General features: G+C 51.9%; 1 protein-coding gene across 1 annotated transcript in view; it reads left to right on the top strand.

Moving 5' to 3' along the window:
* ATP6V0D1 (ATPase, H+ transporting, lysosomal 38kDa, V0 subunit d1) overlaps nucleotides 1-18,781 on the top strand; it is a 54,679-nt gene extending 35,898 nt beyond the window's left edge. Inside the window, exons 3-8 of the mRNA XM_015408396.1 lie at nucleotides 7,125-7,303; nucleotides 7,677-7,756; nucleotides 10,500-10,577; nucleotides 14,000-14,176; nucleotides 15,259-15,336; nucleotides 17,696-18,781. Of these exons, the coding sequence (XP_015263882.1) occupies nucleotides 7,125-7,303; nucleotides 7,677-7,756; nucleotides 10,500-10,577; nucleotides 14,000-14,176; nucleotides 15,259-15,336; nucleotides 17,696-17,857 (754 nt within the window). The 3' untranslated portion in view covers nucleotides 17,858-18,781. The remainder of the gene's footprint in view (nucleotides 1-7,124; nucleotides 7,304-7,676; nucleotides 7,757-10,499; nucleotides 10,578-13,999; nucleotides 14,177-15,258; nucleotides 15,337-17,695) is intronic.
* The last annotated feature ends 6 nt before the right edge of the window (nucleotides 18,782-18,787 follow it).

Genomic DNA, 18,787 nt, shown 5'->3' with positions numbered 1-18,787 from the left:
CTCTTTCTGCCTAATTTTTATTTTCCGCCCACGGGTGGTTGTGAGGAGGGGAGATTGATAGGGAGAGAAGTAGGGTTATGTGTACGTAAATGTGGTTTATGCGCCCACATGAGGGTAACAGTTGGTGTCAGACTAAGGTCTGGGAGACCCAGGTTCAAATCCTCACTCTGCCACACAAGCTCTTTGGGCGACCTTGAGCCAGCTGCACACTCTCCGTCTCACAGGGTTGTTGTGAGGATATAGTGGGAGGAGAAGAGAATGAAGCGAGCCGTTTTGAGTCTCTGTTGGGGAGAAGGGCGGGGGTATACAAGAAGTAGATAAATAAATGGAGAGAGTCAGTCCAGTGGCAGTCCATGTGGGATTGACAAAGTGTTGTGAGCTGTGCTATTCTCTGATTTCTAACAAATGGGGGCGGGGCGTCCCTCCAAGAATTGTTCCAAGCCGTCTCTGTTTTGTGCTTTGGGTGTTCCCGTGTGAGTGTGTGTGGTTGGAAGTCATGGTTGATTTCTGGTGACGCCTAGTGGGGCTTGGACGTTTCCAAGAGGTGGCATCATAATTGCCTGCCTCTGCGTCCCAGCCCTGGTATTCCTCGAAGGTCTCCCTTCCAAGTACTTGCCAGGGTCATCCCTGCTTAGCTTCCAAGATCTGACGAGATCCGATTTGCCTGGCAGGCTACCCAGGTCAGCGGGTGTTCTGTTTTCCTTATCCCCCCCCACACACACACACACCATTGCTGATGTTTGCCATATTCTTTCGCAGGGCCAGACTAAGCTTTACTGGCTCCCTGCAGCCCAGGCAGCTCACTGTGTTGTGCAAACCTCCACTGTGCCAAACAAGGCTCACTGTTTCATCCTTTTGTAACAGCTTTGGGAGGTGCAAACTGGGCTGCCAGCTCACTTTTCAGTGCCCAACTGCTGAGCTGGTAGGATTTATTGAGGCATACGGCAGGGCATCAACAATAGGTATTAAGTGTACCTGGAGAACTGTAATCATTTCCTGGATTGGGTCACTCCCCTTTGCCTTGTGGGCTGGGATGTTTCTCCAGCTGGCTCTGAAGTTCCCTTTTTCTGCCTTTCCGTTGAGGGTGTGTTCTCCTTGGCTCAAGGGGGGGGGGGAGAGACGCAGCCTCTGGGTTTTCTCCCCTTGCTGCTTTAGAGCATTAGTGTGTCCATTTTGCTTCACTCTCCCCGCTTGAGAGCTCTGTCAGATGGCTAGGCCACAAGCGATGGAGGGCTTGCTTTCCTGGGAGACTCACTGCAGGCTGCTGCTGAGTTGGAAGTATTAACTGACCAGCAGCGGATCTGTTCTGCTTCTGCACTGAAAACATCTGGAAGAGGATGCAAAGGCCACTGTAAACTGAGCTGCATGGCTTCAGTGGCCACCTGCTGGGAGCGTGCCTCGTGTGTCATGTGCCCTCTAGACGCTTCTAGCTTCTGGTAACCCTGTGAATTAACGATCTCCAAAACGTGCCTTATCGTTGGCAGCCTCCCTCGGGTCTTGCCCAACCGCGTGCCGTGGCTTCCTTTACTGAGTCAGTCCATCCATGTTGGGCCTTCCTCTTTTTCTGCCGCCTTCAGCTTTTCCCAGAGGGCACTTTTCTTCCCCCACTGAAACTGCTGGATCTCGCAGGCGCTTACAGCTGCTTGGAAGGTGTCGGAGATGTGCCCTCAGCTTGGTCTGAGTTTGTGGTTACTTCTTAAAAGACCGGCAATATTTGACGTTGTTGCATAACTAGCGGGAAGGGTAAAATCATTTGTAAACTATTTTGAATGCATAAAGTTGAATATTTTCGCTGTCTTTTTCTTTGTCTGCTCTGACTGGCTGCTGCTCTCCAGGGTCTCAGATGGAGGTCTTCTGCGCACCTACTACCTACCCCTTTTAACTGGAGGTCCTGGCTCTTGAAACTGGGACCTTCTGTGTGCTGAGCAGAGGCTCTACCGCTGAGCCACAGCAGCTCCCATTTATTTATTTATTTGTATACTTCCTTCATGTCTGCCCCCCGTACCCCCAGTGGGGACCCAAGGCAGGTTACGTCTCCTCCCAACAACAGACAACAGATGGGTGTTGCAGGCTGTGGCTGGTTGGCTCAGACTGAGCCGGTTGAAACTAAACCCGGCAAAGACGGAGGTCCTGGGTCTGAGTCGGATCGGTTCAGGCCTGGGGCTCCCTCTCCCGACCTTCAATGGGGCGCCTCTAGTGCCAGCGTCCGAGGTTAGGAGTTTGGGTGTGCTCCTGGATTCCTCCTTAACGATGGAGGCCAGGTGGCAGCCACTGCCAAGTCGGCCTTTTACCACCTTCGGCTGGCTCAGCAGTTGGTCCCTTTCCTTGAAGTAATGACCTGGCCACAGTGATCCACGCGACGGTCACCTTGAGGTTAGACTACTGTAACACTCTCTGCATGGGGCTGCCTTTGTCACAAATCCAGAAGCTGCAGCTAGTGCAGAATGCAGCAGCCAGGCTGTTGATGGGTCTCTCCAGGCGGGAGCACATCCGGCCTGTGCTGAAAGCGCTGCACTGGCTGCCAATGGCATACCAAATCCACTTCAAAGTGCTGGTTCTTACCTTTAAAGCCCTATATAGCCAGGGCCTAAAAAGTCAATGTGGAGGAGTACAGGAGGATATCATCAAGGTAAACGAGCACCCCCTTAAACAAGTGCTTGTGCAACACTTCATTGATCAAGTTCATGAAGACCCCCGGGGGCCCCTGAAGACCGAAGGGCATCACCAGGTATTCGAATTGGCCGCGTGCAGAGTCGCAAGCCGACATCTTTTTTCTTCCGGAAAAGCACCGGAGCCGCATACGGGGACGAGGCCAGCCTGATGAAATCCCTAGCCAAGTTCTTATCGATGAACTTTTGGAGCTCATCTTTCTCAGCTGGGCCCATCGCATAAATACGTCCTTTGGGAAATTTCCCCTCCGGCAAGATTTCAGTGCTACAATCTGAATGTCTGTGTGGTGGCAATTCATCTGCCTCCTCCTCCCTGAAAACCTTGGCCAGGTCCCAATATTCAGGAGGAATGGATAGCAGTTTCTTCCACCAAGCATGCTCCCGGGTTCTCTCCCGAGGGTTTTGGGCCCCAGCTAGCATCCCATTGGTGCTCCTGGCACTTAGGCGAAATAAACTGCACCCTCCCCTCTTCCCACAGTATGTAAAGATCGTGCCCGTGAAGCCAGGGTGTCCCAATACGAGGGGAAATCGAGCAGTCGGGGTGATCACGAAGGCTCGGGTCTCCCAGTGTTCCCTGCCCCCAGTCTTTTTTTTAAAATAATTTTATTTTAAAGATAATATATAAACAAAAATATAACCAAAACTGTAACAATTTTAACAATAACAAAAATATAAATAGCAATATTATTTTGTAAATATATGCTGTACAAACATTGTTTCTATAATATAATCTTTTTCTTTACGAAATGAAATCTATAATATTACAACTTGTTACATTGACCACTCTTTCTGTATAAATGAATAATATTGAGATTTCTGACTAGGTTTAATCTGTTCAAGAATTTTTTCTAAATTTTCCAATATTGGGTGCCATTGACCATAAAAAGTCTGCATACTTGTTATTGTTATATCTTCATTTCTGGTAAGTCTATCAGAAATCTTATCCATTAGAATATGTTCCCATACCTTCCCCCGCCCCCAGTCTTAACGGGACCGTTTCGTATTTGCACGGGTCTTTCATGTGAGACCCGTCCATTTGGGTGAAAATCAGGGGTTCCTGTAAATTTATTACCCCAGCTTCAAGTCCCGTAACCAAAGGTGGGTTGATCAAGCCTCTCCTACACCCCGAGTCAATCAGGGCTCTCACTCGGAGGTGGGTTCCGAGATCAGGATTAATTTGCGAGACAGTCACGAAAAAACAGGGAGGGGAAATTGCTCACCGCGTTTGGCGCTTCCGGTTGCGGGCCCTGCTGCTCTGCGCCTTCTACAGCAGGACCGAACCATTTCCCGCCGGTTCGGGGTCCTCTCCGCTCTATTCCGTTCCTTCTTCCTCAGGAGTTGCTTGCAAGGCTTTAGCAAATTTTGGCTTCCCCGTTGGTTTTTTCGCAGGGGTGGTTGGGCACACCTTCGCCCCTTCAGTTGTTTCCCGGTGCCCGGGTCCCCCGCAATCAGCCGCGAAATGGCCCCGTTCTCCACACCTCAGGCATAAGCCCTGCCGCATGCGTTGCTCTCGCGTAGCATCCATTTGCCTTGTTGGCTTAGCTTTTGGTGCTCGAGGGGCCGGACGCCCCCCCGCCGCCGCTATATCCAAGCGCAGGGTTTGCAAGCGGTTTTCGGCACTTTCTGCTTCCTGCATCCATGTGGGGAGGGAGACCGGGTCAACTGCTCTCAGCACCGTCTCCCTGATCTCGGGGTTCAGTTCCACTTGGTACAGTTCGGCCAACACGTTGTCAGGCCAGGTTTGCACCTTGGCCGCATGTTGTTTAAACTCAGCCGAATACTCACGCACCGATCTGCGCCCTTGTTTTAGGGTGCGCAGGAACGCCTGCGCCCTAGGCCCCGCGTTTCGATCCTCAAAGTGGGCTCGCAACGCCCACATAAAAGTGTCCAAGTTGGTAAGTTCTAGACCCTGTGCATTGTGGAGCCCCACATACCAAGCCGCCGCGGGGCCTCAGAGCCGGGCAGCCATGACATCAATTCGACTGCTGTCATCAGGGAACAGGTGGCCCGAGCGATCCACGAATTTCTGCACCCACACCACAAAGTAGGATAGCTGCTCCGGGTTTCCATCAAACGTAGCTTCGATTAAGTCCTTAGGGCGGTGCACCGCCTGTCCTCTCGGGCTAGCGAGTCGCAGCGCAGGCACCGGGGCTTCCCCCGGTCCCGGTGGCGGCTCTTCTCCAGGCTGGGCTGGGACCCCTCGGGCCGGTACTGGCGGTCCTGCCGGTACTACTGGGGCTACTGGCGGTGCCTCACTTGCTTCCCTGACGGCCCGGGTCACCAGTTCTGGGATGGCCTGGATGATATCCTCCAGGGTCTGCTGCAGGTGCCGTCTCTCTTGATCAGCCACCTCCATTCTCTGCTAAACCCACCAACGCAGCAAGCTCCCGTGCAAATAAACTGTCTCTCGGGGGGGGGGGCATCAGCAAATAAGTCTCTGCCGTTGAGTCTGGGTTGAAGTGGCTCCAACTGGAGCTTGGTCGGTAGCCCGGCCCGGTCCTTCGCCTCGGACCCGGGGGGGGGGGGCAGGAACATGGGCTCGATGAGGACTTCGGGAGAGTCCCCCCCCCCACAGCACTGGTTACCGGCGGCGTTGAAGTCACCGGTACCGGCGCCTGGGTCATGGGAGTTTTCCTGTCCTCGCCATTCGGCTCCTTAGGAGATGGTTTCCCCTCTCCGTCGCTCATCTCGGGAGAGAGAGAGGCGCTGAGATAGGGAATGAAGGATTCCTAACAGAATGTCAGGACCCACAGCTAAACAACGAAGTACATGCTTTCAGGAAGGTTTTACTTTTATTGAAAAGCCATAGATGCAACAACAGGAACACTGTTAGGAATGATGGGCTACCTGTGCACATAATAGGATATAGGGCATTCGTATGTGCCCCCCCCAGCAATAACCAATTAGGTGGGCTCCCGCACGCGGGAGACTGCTGGCCTCTCTAATGGTTGCGAAGCTGGGAACGGAGAAGCTCCCATGGACGATAGACACCACATACTCCACCAGTACAACATCAAAGATAAGTGTTGCAGCTCTGAAGCAATTAAGCGCATGGGAAGGAATGCAAAGCAATTAGAAAACATCTTCACACTCATGACAGCGTAGCTGACACCTAAGGGACCGCCTTTCCCCGCATGTTCCCCCAAGGGCACTATGGTCGGGGAGTTAAAACCTCCTGGTAATCCCAGGCCTCAGGAATATCAAATTTGCTGTTACCAAGGCCAGGGCGTTTTCATTGGCGGCTCCTACCTGGTGGAACGAGCTCCCAGAAGAGATCTGGGCCTTATGGGACCTTGCGCAATTCCGCAGGGCCTGCAAGATGGAGCTCATCCGCCAGGCTTTCGCACCTCGATCATCAATTGTGCGGATATTAAATGGGGTGCGAGACATTCCTGGATGAAGATGGGATGATTGTGTTGCTAGGAGGTACGGTATGTTGTTGGCCTGGAATTAATAACTTTTACCAGACCCCCATCTTGCAACCACTGATTTTGTGACATCTAGAGCACCGGCATTTTAGTGTTTGTACTGTATTGTTTTATTCTGTTTTTATCTGTTTTAACTTTGGCACTTGTGCCTCTTTGTTAGCCGCCCTGAGCCTTCGGGGAGGGCGGGATATAAATCTAATAAATAAATAAATAAATATGTCATTCTCCTCTCCTCCGTTTTTATCTTCACAACAACCCTGTGAGGTAGGTTAAGCCAAATGACTGGCTCAAGGTTGCTCAGGAAGCTTGCATGGCAGAGTGGGGATTTGAACCTGGGTCTACCAGATCCTAGTCTGGCACTCTGAGCACGACACCACCCTGGCTTAGTGATCCAAGCAAGCCTGTTTTGGAATGTCACTGGTTATTATCCCTTCATAGTTAATTAACTGCTTTATTCATGTACTTTGTAATGTGTTCTTATAACTTGTTCTTATCATTAACCTTAGTTTCAGGTGTCTGAGAAAGGGAGCTTTGACTCTCGAAAGCTTGTTCCCTGGAAGTCTTGTCAGTCTCTAAAGTGCTACTGGGCTTGAAACTTGCTCGGCACTTGGTGGTGCATAATGCTAAAAGAGCTAGAACATCTGGCTGCCAGACAATCTTAGGATCTCTTGACTAATCTACACCCAGTATCTAATAATAATAATTATTATTATCCATTAGTATTGCTAATAAAGAGTATTTTTAAAAAATCCTAAATGTGTCCCGAATCGCATTCAGCAGCCTCAGCGGTCTTGCCCTGGCTCAGTTTAAGGCTTAGACATGAGAAAGTTTTATTCTCTTCCTGCCCTTCCTTCTGAGGAGTTCAAGGTGGCTTCTCTGGGGTCTTTCCTCTCCCCTACCCCATTTCATGCCCCCAGTAACCGTGAGAAGCTGGTTTAGGGTGGGGGTGGGGATGGGTCGCCCCGTTCCCCCTACTGAGCCATCCAGCAGAGCCTCAGCACCTGCCCACCTTGCTGCTTCCATGCAGGTACAGCTACATGATTGACAACGTGATCCTGCTCATCACCGGGACGCTGCACCAGCGCTCCATCGCCGAGTTGGTGCCCAAGTGCCACCCCCTGGGAAGCTTTGAGCAGATGGAGGCGGTGAACATCGCTCAGACTCCGGCCGAGCTGTACAACGCCATCCTGGTGGACACACCCCTAGGTGAGGCAGGGCCCTGGCCTGAATGTATTGTGGGGAGAGTTGTGATTCGGGGAGGGGGCACAGGCTGGAATCCTTTGGTTCTCTGACAGTGGCCTGCAGTTGCACATCAATACGAAATTGCAACTCAGTAACTGCAGAAATTCCTCCTGTTTTCATCAAACTGACCAACTGGCATGGAAACTGCTGCAGTCTTTTAATGCTTTAATACAATTTGCTGTTTTGCATTGGATCGTTCCTTGGAGGTGCACTCAAGAGTCCTCCCTCTGACTTGCCTGTTCACCCCATGAGTCGAAACTGGTCCAGGCCCAGGGACCTGGTCGTCCAGTGGAGGGGGCCTTGGCCACCCCACCTCACAATTCCCTTTGTCTTCCAGCTGCCTTTTTCCAGGATTGCATCTCAGAGCAAGACCTTGATGAGATGAACATTGAAATCATTCGCAATACGCTGTACAAGGTAAAAGAGTTGCGAGAGGGGGAAGATGCTAATCTCACTTTATAAAGCGGGGAGCGGGGGGGGGGATTGCAGAAGCAGCCGCTGACCAGGCTGAAGGCCCTTTACGCCTGTGCTCACCCTCCACCCTGCCCCAAATGCAGTGCTCGGCGTGCTCTGTTGTGAATCTGTAAGTAACTTATTAATGCCATTATTGTCCCCTCGGGAGGAGGAGTGGGGGAGAGGGCACAGCCACCCAGGGGCTCCTGGCTGCCCTTATGTCCTTGCCGGGGGGTGGGGGTGGGGTGCTTAATTGCTTTTCTTGCTGCGATTACTGCCCGAGATCTTGCCAAGGACCTGTTTGAGGAGCAATTCCGTGGATTATCCTTCTACCTCTTGCCAACCATTCACAAGCATTTCGTCCATGAAAGAGCATCCCCCAGCAGCGCTAGAAACAGCTTTGTGAGAGCAAGCAGAGAGGGGGGCTGTCGTCCCTGTCTTTTGGAGCCGTGCCTTACCCGCAGCACGTGCCCCCTGTTGTGAGTGGGTCAAAAGAGAACCCTCCATGTGGCTTGGAAAATCCTAAAGTGTAAGAGAGGTCATGTCTCTCGGCTGCAGCTGCCACCTTTTTACCTCACTGGCGCAGTGAGAAACTGGAGGCGACTGTCTAGGGATGAATGAGCAAGAGAAGGATGAGCATTTGGACTGGGAGAGTAATAGAGAAAACCATTCCAGACCCCCTTCTGTCTCCTTGGTGCCAGATGTTTGTGCTGAAAGCAAGGGAGACGGTTGCACCCTGGCTGTGTCGGTGGGAGGGCCATTTTGACCCACCGGTTTTACACACCGGCTCCTTCTGGTAGGCTTGCTGCAGTACCCAGCCGAGTTTTTGAGAGGAAGATCACAGTTTTCTGTTCCTCTGAGCCCCCCCCCCCGCCCCATCAGGGGTTGTCCTGCTTGGGCTTGGCAGGCCACAGGGCTGTTCTGGAATTCACCTTGTCGCTCAGCAGTACTGCAGAACCACCTGCTGCCTTAAGGAAACAAGGAAGACTCAGCTGAGGCGAGAGAGCTCACCTGCGGGACTTTGAACTCCCGGAGCCTTTCTTTTCAAGACGAGTAGCAGACCTGTTTAAACGGGATGCTGTGCGAGAGTGCAGAGTCTCACAGGAAATCACCTTTGTCTCTGCTGGCGTTGGATTTAAACCAGTCCTGACTCCAGTCCTGGCCTTGGAGCAAGTGGGCATGTGCAGGGTGTGGTGAAGCGAGGCCCCTCTTGGAATGTGGAGGTGTGCCTTGCCTCTGGACTCCGGGGAGCCTGCCGCAGCTCACTCCAGCTGGCGTTGCCTGGTCTGAGCTGGATCCAGTTGGTTTCCAAGCGCCGAAATCAACAAGGATGGCCCGTCGGTGGCAGTGGTGCTATCGCTCCCATCTCCCACCTGGCAAGTCATGGGGCATTGATTATATCTCTTTTTCTTGGTGGCCACTGACCCTAACTAGCTAGAGTTGGATCTGTAATGGAAGATTGTGTTCTGTGATAAGCACTTGAGATTTCCAGAGCTGCTGTGCATGCATTAATGGGCAGAAGAGGGAAAGTCGTGTGCACACATGCAGAAGCGTTGGTTGAGGAAGAGGGTGTGTGTGCGTGTGGTGTAACAGTTGCCCATTGGCTCATTGCTTGCCTAGTCCTATGGACTGGCAGAAAGCTGTGGCATCCAGCAGAGACCTGCGTGAAAGCAGTCTGTGTCTCTCTTCCACGGCCAGATGTAGACAGAAGAGAGTTCAGTGTCTGGGACAAGGGGGGGCTGGGTCTGCCACGGTAGCCCTTGTGAGACTTAAAGGGAAAGGGGCAGAGAGCGGCTGACCTGCCAGTTTTTCCCAAATGATGGTAGCAGAGGGAGCAAACTTTACAGTGGAGAACTCGAGCACTTGCACCAGGCGGTTCTAGTTTTGCTGTTCCCCAAAGCTTTCCGCTTGTTCCGTTGAGGGGCGTCTCGGTCACAGCGAGGCGGCTCAGTCCCTAGGCCAACCGATTGTGTTAGGAGCGTCTGTAGGGGAGAGCTCCCTTGGTCGGATGCACGAGGTTGGGGGTGGTGTCAGTTAACAAAATGGAGCCAGAAGTGAAGAAATGGCTTTTGGAAACTGAGAGTTTCCCTTTCAGTTGACCAAGGTCCACAAGACCTCTCCCCACCGTCACTTCCCCCAGTAATGGTCTCAGGTCTCCCAGTATTCAGGTCTCCCAGTGTTCATTTGTATATTTGAGTCTCTCTCCCTCTCTTTTTTAACTCTACTGGGAAATGTTCCTTCTTGGTTCCCATGTGTCCATTCATTCTCATGTATATAGAGGCGGGCAGAAGCTAGGCCAGGGTGCAGCCTGGGGATTTGTCTTTGTCAAGTGCAACTTGCTTCTGGGTAATTAGAGATTTTGATGGTCCACCCCGGGTGGGGAAATGCACACCGACGTGCTTTTGCTGCTTCTCGTTTCGACCATTTTTCCTAGCAGAAGAAGGGGGCCCACGGGTAGCGTGGCTGGCTAATGGGTGAAGTAATTTCTTCGGTGTGCTCACGGTGGGGTGGGGTAAGAGAAAACTTCTAGAGGGCAGAGGGACATGGGGGTGGGGGGATCAGTCCTGGCTGCAGTATTTACTCTGAAAGTGACATAGAACACCCCCCCCCCCCGAGTGCGGACTCGGAGCATCTGGGAAGCTGATGACAAATATGTTTGTGAGGCTGACTTGCTCTCTCCGTGGCTTGGTTATTTTTTTTTTCTCAGGCCTACCTCGAGTCCTTCTATAAGTTCTGCAAGATCCTGGGAGGCACGACCGCTGATGCCATGTGCCCCATCCTGGAGGTAAGAGCCAGCTCCGGAGTCTCGCTAGAGTTTTTTTTTCGGTTCCAGGCCTGTTGACAGGAGCCGGTGGCTGCCATCAGTGCCAGTGTTTTGGGGCTTGGTCCGCCGCATCTCCTGCTGCAAGTGCCAGTATTCAGTCAAGCAATCCCATTGAAAAAAAAAATCAAAGCAAGTTGTCTCACTGCTCTGCATTTCCCTCCCTTCTGGAGGCCTGCCAGTGTCTCGACCTGAGCGTTTCCTGTAAACAAACAGGCTTCTTCGTTTGGTAAGGAGCATGTTTGAGTTCAGCTGGCTCTTTTTTCTCCTCCCGTAGTGCAGCATTTCTGTAACTTTAGCAACTGGGGGGGTCCTAATTCTGATATAAACGTTTCCCAGATTTCCCAAGCCCTCCTTGTCTGATTTTCCCGGTAAGTGTGGCAAGCCATTCATGCCCTTTGGCAACCCTTTAAAAGCAAGCTTCAAGGGGGAAAAAAGTTTCCATTGTCTCCATATGGCCTTACAAGGTGAGTAGGTTCCCTCAGGGCAACTGGTTCTGCAGGGCCACAACTCAGAAGTCCCTGGCCCACATTTTTAATCCCCTTGATTGGGAAGATTTTTGCACCAGGATGTCCTTATTGGGTAATGACTTCTGCCCGAGGTCCACACCACAGGGGTGGGATGGGAGCTGGAAGACATTTCAGAGCTGCTTGTGGGAATAGAAGGAAACCGGCATGTCACACAACCTGAGTTGCTGGTATTCAGTTTAAAATCATCTCTGGTTTCTGTGGTGTCTGTCTGTCTAGTAAAAACAAAGTCAGATCTTTGTGGTCTCTGTGCATCACACCTCTGGGATATAGTGCGCCTGCACTGACCCCATCAGTAAACTTGAAAGCTAAAGGGATTTTCGCACCCACTCCCCCGTGTCATGCTATTCGGTGTCGGGCGTCCGTTTGAACCTATGGCTGCATGCAGCCTACAGCTTCTCTCCTGGAAGACAGCTTTTCTAGTCACCATTACTTCAACACAGAGAGTGAGCAAACTGTCTGCCCTCTGCTGCGACCCTCCCTATCTGGCCTTTCATCAGGATGGAGTTTCATTAGCCCCTGATGTCTCCTTTCTGCCCAAGGTGGTTTCTGAGTTCCACTTGCGAGCGGACGTCATGCTTCTTGTGTTCTTCCCAAATCTGAAGGGTGACATTGAGTGTCATCTCCACTCAGGACTCAGTCTTTTCGTAAGACTCCAGCCTTCTTTATTTCCTATGCCACGCCTTCACTTGGCCTCAAGGTATGATCTCAGAGACTATCCAAGTGAATAGTGGAAGCCATCAAGCTTTGTTACGTGTTGGCTAAGAAACCACTTCCGGGTCCGCTCCATGCCCACTCTTCCAGGGCTCTGGCTATGCCTACAGCTTTCCTGAAGGGCACTTCGCTTTGTGACATTTGCAACGCAGCGACTTGGGCTACCCCTCACACGTTTGTGAAGCATTATGCCCTCAATGTGCGTCTCCATCGGAAGACTTCGGTTGGATGTTCTGTGTTGCATGTTGGTGTGTGTCTGACCTGCCAGCACCCTCCTCCAGGTAGGCCTTTTGCTTGTTACTCTCCCAGAGGTGTGATGCACAGAGACCTCAAAGAAGATAAACAGGTTGCTTACCTGTAACTGATGATCTTTGAGTGGTCATCTGTGTATTCACACCACCCGCCCTCTTTCCCCACTGCTGTTGGTTCTCGTGTTCTTCTTTGGGACTAGCGGCGACCGTCAGAAGGAACTGGCGGGATCATCGTTCCCCTCCCTATAGTCATGCACAGTGCATGTGACTCAGGGAGTGGGCGCGAAAATCCCTTTAGCTTTCAAGCTTACTGATCAGGGTCGGTGCAGGTGCACTGTATCCCAGAGGTGTGAATGCTCAGATGACCACTTGAAGATCATCAGTTACAGCGAAGCAACCTGGTTTTTTATACCCAAAGTAACTAGGATAATAGCATTAGTTCGTACTGCCTGGATGTTCCTCAGCCGATTGGATCTTCTAGGCCTGAGCTCCTGGGTCCTGGCAACCAATCGGTGTGTTTCCTGGCTAGTGATTGGGTGAGATCTGGAAGCTCCATAGGTGCAAGGGGTGTTGGCTGTTTGAACTTCTACCCTTAGAAAGAGGGGGCAGCCATTGCTGTCCCCTGTCCCATGAGATGTAGGGTTCCCTCATTGCATTTCTTAATGACTGAAAGGGACCCACTTTCTTATTAACTGGGTGGTACTAGGAGAGCTTTCTGAAGGACTTGGGAATCCTCTGGAATGCTCGCTTGGGCGCCTGTTCGAGAAACAGTGTTCTGTTGCATGTCAAAGACTGTTGCTTCTCACCTTGAGACTAAAGAATATAACGTTTTGTGCTTGAGGGAAAAGTCATTCAGGTTGCATTAGGGTATATTTAGTTTTTCTTGGGTGGAAGCTGGAATTTATTGCAGAGCTCTTGTTCGGGACACTTATTGCAGATGTGTTTGCTGAGCCTTGCGACAACTAACACATGGAATCGAGTGCCAAAGGCAAATGCTGCAGTTTGAGGTTGAACTAGGCTGGCCAAAGAGGAGGGTCCTCAGTGGAGTATGTGTCCACAGCAGCCATTTTTTCTCCAGGGGACCTGATCTCTGCAGTCTGGAGATCAGTTGTGATTCTGGGAGACCCTCGGGCCCCACCTGGAGGCTGGCAACCCTGGTTCAAGCACAGGAAGTGGCTGCATACGGAACCTGACCCTTGGCCCATCCCAGTCAGTCTTGCTTACTCAGACTGGCAGTGGCTACCCAAAGCCTGAATGTGAGGTCTCTCACATCACCTGACTGTTACCTGGAGACGCCAGGGATTGAATCTGTGACCTTCTCTTTGTCAAACAGGTGTTCTGCCAAACAGGTGTTCTGCCCCTCCCCAGATTTAAAGTTGAAATAATGCCTGTCTTGTGAGTGAGATCCCCGAAGAAGCAGTGAGCACTGGTCCATGAAAGTGCTTAACTGAAATAAATGTTGTTAGTCTTTTTAAGGTGCTGCTGGCCTTTTGTTTTTAATTTACTACAAACATGGGCACACCTCTGCAAGCTGACAGGAGATCCACCATATACTGGCAGGGCAAGGTCTTAAATTCAAGACCTGCTTTTTCACCTCTCTCTTTTTTTTAATTGTACCTTTTGGCCTGATGAAGAATTCTGGTGAACTCTAAAGTTGGCACGCTGTTAGAAGTCCTGAGAAAGGAGTTACATTCTAGTTTGAGTTCTTGGTATTTTGGGTTTTACTTTTGCACATCAGCTGGGCAGCCTTGGCCATAAATCCTCTTTATTGCTCCTTTTCATACGGCCAGTGCCTGGCTGGCTCTCTCTCTCGCTGCTGGGGTTGCTGAGTCCACCTCCGTCTCCTGCCTCCCCCAGCCCTCCCCGGGCTCACCTGTCCCGTCTCTTCTTTCAGTTTGAAGCCGACAGGAGGGCCTTCATTATCACCATCAACTCCTTTGGCACAGAACTCTCCAAGGAGGATCGGGCCAAGCTGTTCCCCCATTGCGGGAAGCTCTATCCAGAGGGCCTGGCTCAGCTGGCCAGAGCGGATGACTATGAGCAAGTCAAAGCCGTGGCCGATTACTACCCAGTAAGTGACTCAGCTTGCTCTGGAGGGGAGGAGAAGGTGGGCGGGGCTGGGGTTGGCCAACTGACTCCACGAGACTGTCTCGGGGGCATTCTCCTAGGGTTCATTCTAGGCCACCAGTGGACTGAGCGGCTTCGTGACTCCCCCCCCCCTCCATTTGTAAGGGCCTTTTGCAACACCCTGTGATTTTCTAGAGCTCCTTCTTCCTGGTGTGACTCCGCTGCTTCTCCTTCCCAGAAGTGATGTGGGCTCTCCAAAAATCAGCTTTTTGTAGCTTAACAAACGCCCCAGCGGCTGCTCTGGCATTGCAGGGATGTTCAGACACATTTTTAAAGAGCAGCACTTTTCTGGCACTTCCCCTTCCCCAGGCTTGTCACTATGGAAATGCAAACATCCCCCCCCCCACGTGCCTTGGGTAAAGCCTGCTGCGTGCGTTAGGCTGCGTGCAGTGCAAAGGTGTGTGCCACGTGCCTCGGCCACTTGCTGGACGGTGGCTTTTGGCATCACTAGTGGTGAATAATGCCTCCCCCCCAGCCTTGTGCCATCTTATGACTTTTAAAAGCTCTTTAATGGTTGAGCTCAGCCCCTTAGGCCACTCAGGGTTTTTCCGAGCGGTGATTATTTGTTCATTAGCTCCATTTATAGCCGCCTTTGTCCCCAGTTGGGGACCCCTAAAGTAGCTGGCATGATCCTCCTCTCCTCCACTTCATCCTCACAACTCCACAAAGTAGGTTAACTGGAGTGTGACTCGCCCCGGATCACCCAACGAGGTTTCATGGCAGACTGGGGATTCGAACCCGGGTCTCGCAGATCGCAGTCTGACACTCTTAACCAGTATCTTAAAAGGCTCTTGAGAGAAACGCTGTCCTCCTTTCTCAGCTGCTTTGTTTATCTTTTATTGGTGCTTTCCCCTAAGAAGGGAAAAGAGCCCTCTGTCGTCATTCCCTTTAGTTCCGCATCTGTAGTGTGGTGTGAAACCAAAGAGTCATTCAGACTTTGCTGATAAATATTTGGGTGTTAGGCTGTGGTGGATGAAGGGTCCCTCCAGGGCCCGCACGTTCTACAGTCTTCCTTCTCTCCTGCAGGAATACAAACTTCTGTTTGAAGGAGCAGGCAGCAACCCTGGTGACAAAACCCTTGAAGATCGATTCTTTGAGCACGAGGTGAGCAGACCTTTCACGCCGTCCCAGTTGGATCATTCGGCTGGTTTTTGCCCTGGGTGGGCAGAGTCTCCAAGCACCTCCTACTTAGCCAGGGCCTTTGTTGGTATGAATGAGGTTTGGCTAGATAGTTGAGCTATCCGAGTACATTGTTTGTTCGCTAGCTATGTAAGAGTTTTTTGCCAGTACAAAACCCCCCTGTTCAATACAAGAACGAGACTTGTCACTTTGTCTAGCCTCAGGCAGGCCGAGCTGGCTCCCTGGAAAAGGTGCACCAGTGACGTTGCACCAGACCTAACGTCTTGCTTCCCAAGCTTGCATTTATCTGATGAGAACAGAGTTCCCCAGTGTGGCACCCAGGGGCACTGCTGCTTTTCCTGGGGATCCCTTCCTCCTCCTGGCTTTTTCTGCCACCTGACTGGAGTCAGGAAGTGCTCCAGAAGAAAATCCAGGAAGCATCCCCTTCCTGTCTACCGGGAGGCACCCACTTGGACACACGAAGCTGCCTTATACAGCATCAGCCCCTTGGTCCCTTGACATCACTGTTGCCTACTCAAACTGGCAGCAGCTCTCCAGCATCTCAGGGTGGGTCTTCCACCTCACTTCCTCCCTGGTCCTTTGAACTGGAGACACCAGGGGTTGAACAGAGGGGGCCTTCTGCATGCCAAGCAGACGCCCACTGAACCACAGCCCCTCCCCAACCCCCTTGGCACCAGCCGGCTCCATCAAAGGAAGAGGCTCAGCTTGGCATCTCCCGACCCTCGGTGCCCGCAGCCATTTTATACTGGTGCCCATCCTCAAAAGGTCCGAGGTGCCCGCCCACAGGGTCAGCAGGTTTGGGAAGCCCTGATGTAGCGCATGTGCATTAGTATTTTTCCTAACATCTCTCTTCAGCGAGGCTGTGCCAGCTGGTGCTCTGCAAGCCATTCCTCCGGCAAAGAGGGCTGAAGCGCCTCGATGCAGGGCCTGCTGCTGCTGCTGCTGTCCCGGGAAGCAGCCAGCAGCAAGCACCAGCCAGCTCTGCAAGTGGCACGGGCGGTGTCTTTGTGCTGCAGCACCTGTCGCAGGGTCAGGGCTCAGTAAGCACCAAGGCGCTGGCCCACAGTAGCCAGGTCTGCTCCAGAGCAGCAGGCAGGCCAGGACCAGGAACTGCCCGGGATGCATTTGTTCAGTCTTGGCTTGATTGATAGCAGGAGTTCAAGCCAGGTATGAGGAGGACAAGCATGAATGGCTGTGGTTTTGGCAGGAACATAGACACATGAGCTGTCCAGCTATTCACGGGAGCCTCGCTGGTTCTGGTGGTGCCGCTTCTCTATTGAAGCAGGCTCTCGAGCTCCTGAAAGGCACGTGGATCGTCTGCCGGAAGGGAAAACTGTCTACCCTGTTCTGTGCAATAGGAACCAAATCCTCTTCAGAGAGCTGTAGCCAAAATGGGGAGGGGCGCAATGTGGGAGCCGCATTTGGACCTTCCCTTCCTCCCCCAAGATGGTTTCATGTGAGTTTACCCTGCAAGGCAGTTGCAAAACTTGTCTTGCGGTGAAGTGGGAGCTGGAAATCTGTGCCAGCAGCCACCAAAATCCTTTGTATTTTGGATCAAGATTGCAGAAAAAATAGAAGATTCCTCGTTCAACATGCAAAACTTTGAAAAGCCTAGTATGGTGTGTGTGTGTGTATGTGTATGTTCTCCCCCCACACACACACTGTGTCTGGGGTTTTGTGTGTCCAGCATCAGAAAAGTTTGTATCCAGTCAAGGGGAGGGGAATGATGGTGGGGAAGAGTGGGAGGCAGGCTCACGGGTACAGTAATGCAGCAGTTTGTGACCGATGACTCCAGAGCCAAGCATGGAACCAAATGCAGCTCCTTAAAAAAGAAAACAAAGTCTTTAAGTTAAGGTATATTTGGAGGAGTAGGTGGGACGCTAGAATAAGCAGTCTGTGAAGGGAATGGCAGGCAAACTCTTAGGTTTCTTAGAGATGCTTTGCGAAAAGGGAAAAGATTAGGGGCTAACCGTTGCCAGTAATCGAAGTATGAACCATGTGTGGATTTATGCCAGCACACCAACAATTGCTCAGTGTGCTCCTGTTTTGAATGTATTGCTTAATTGTGAGGCCTTGTGTGTGCGCCACTTCCTAACACAGGACTTGTGACAACCTGTGTTTGGGCTGCAAAAATGTTAAGGATTATTCATTATCATCAGCCATGTCCCGTTGTGTAGTTTCAGCAAAGCAAGTGGGGCTTTCATCTCCCGGCTCGTCGTTGATCTCGTGGCTCCCAGTCTTGACGTACTTCGACTTTTTTAAGTGGAGGAGGGTTGCCAATCCCTGTCATAACCAATTCTGTCTCTGCCTCCACTGCTCACAGGTGAAGCTGAACAAGCTGGCCTTCCTGAACCAGTTCCACTTTGGCGTCTTCTATGCGTTTGTGAAATTGAAGGAGCAAGAATGCCGCAACATCGTGTGGATTGCTGAGTGCATCGCCCAGCGCCACCGGGCGAAGATCGACAACTACATCCCCATCTTCTAAGCGTTTCCTCTCTCCTCCTGCTGTGGATTCTCCCACCGATTCCTCCAGTCCCCATCCGAACCCGTCTCCTCCCACCTTGTGGATCTGGAAGTGGCTTTGGGGAGGGAGCGCCAGGCTGGGCCCCCCAGGGGACTCTTATCCCAGTATGTCGGGGCCCAGCTTGCTCTCTCCTGGGGAGGGTCCCCATCCCTCCTCCTCGTCGTGCCGTGTCACTGTATGTGCTTGTGTAGATCAGACTAAATCATTCTATATCTGAAGTTGACCTTTTTTGCTCAAAGGAGGGGGGGGGACTGGTGTGGCACTGCAGGACAAGAGAGTGTCTTCTGCTGTTACCTTGTCTGTGATGTTGAACGCTGCCCGGAGAGTTGACATAGTGGCCCTGCTGCGCCACTGCCTGCCTGGAACAGTCGTGTTACAAAAATTAAACCAGTTCTCTTTCCTGGCTCCCTTTTCTTCCCGGGAAGCCTGGGAATGCCAGCTCAGTGAGGATATGTCACGGCAGAAGCCCTCATAGAACTGCCGCGGGCAGGGAGCCATGAGGGTTCAACTGGTTTAAGGGGGGGTGTGTTGTTGTTGTCTGTCTGTGGTGTAAACATGACCTGGGCGTCCATCACCGAACCGCCTCAGGCTCCAGTGAAGCATGCCCACGGTGGCACCAGCCATTTGGGGTTTCCGTGCCCCTCCGCTCCCTGGGCCAAAGTAGTCTTCAAACCATTCCACCTGCTAACTGAGGAAAGAGCTGGCATGGCTTACGGTGACGTAAACACCTCCAGGGCCCCGGGGGGCACCTCTGCTCAGCCTTCCACCTTTTGGTAGGCATATCTTGTTTCCCAGGAGCCTCGGGAGGAAAGGAGCAATTCTCTTTTTTGCCTGCTGCAGAATTTCTCTGGGAACATAATTCCTTTTTCTCTTGTCCTGCTAGCTTGGGGG

This window comes from Gekko japonicus, unplaced genomic scaffold (assembly GCF_001447785.1).
Source record: "Gekko japonicus isolate JY-2015 unplaced genomic scaffold, Gekko_japonicus_V1.1 scaffold717, whole genome shotgun sequence".
Taxonomy (NCBI): Eukaryota; Metazoa; Chordata; class Lepidosauria; order Squamata; family Gekkonidae; genus Gekko; species Gekko japonicus.
This window is presented reverse-complemented; position numbering and strand designations above follow the sequence as displayed.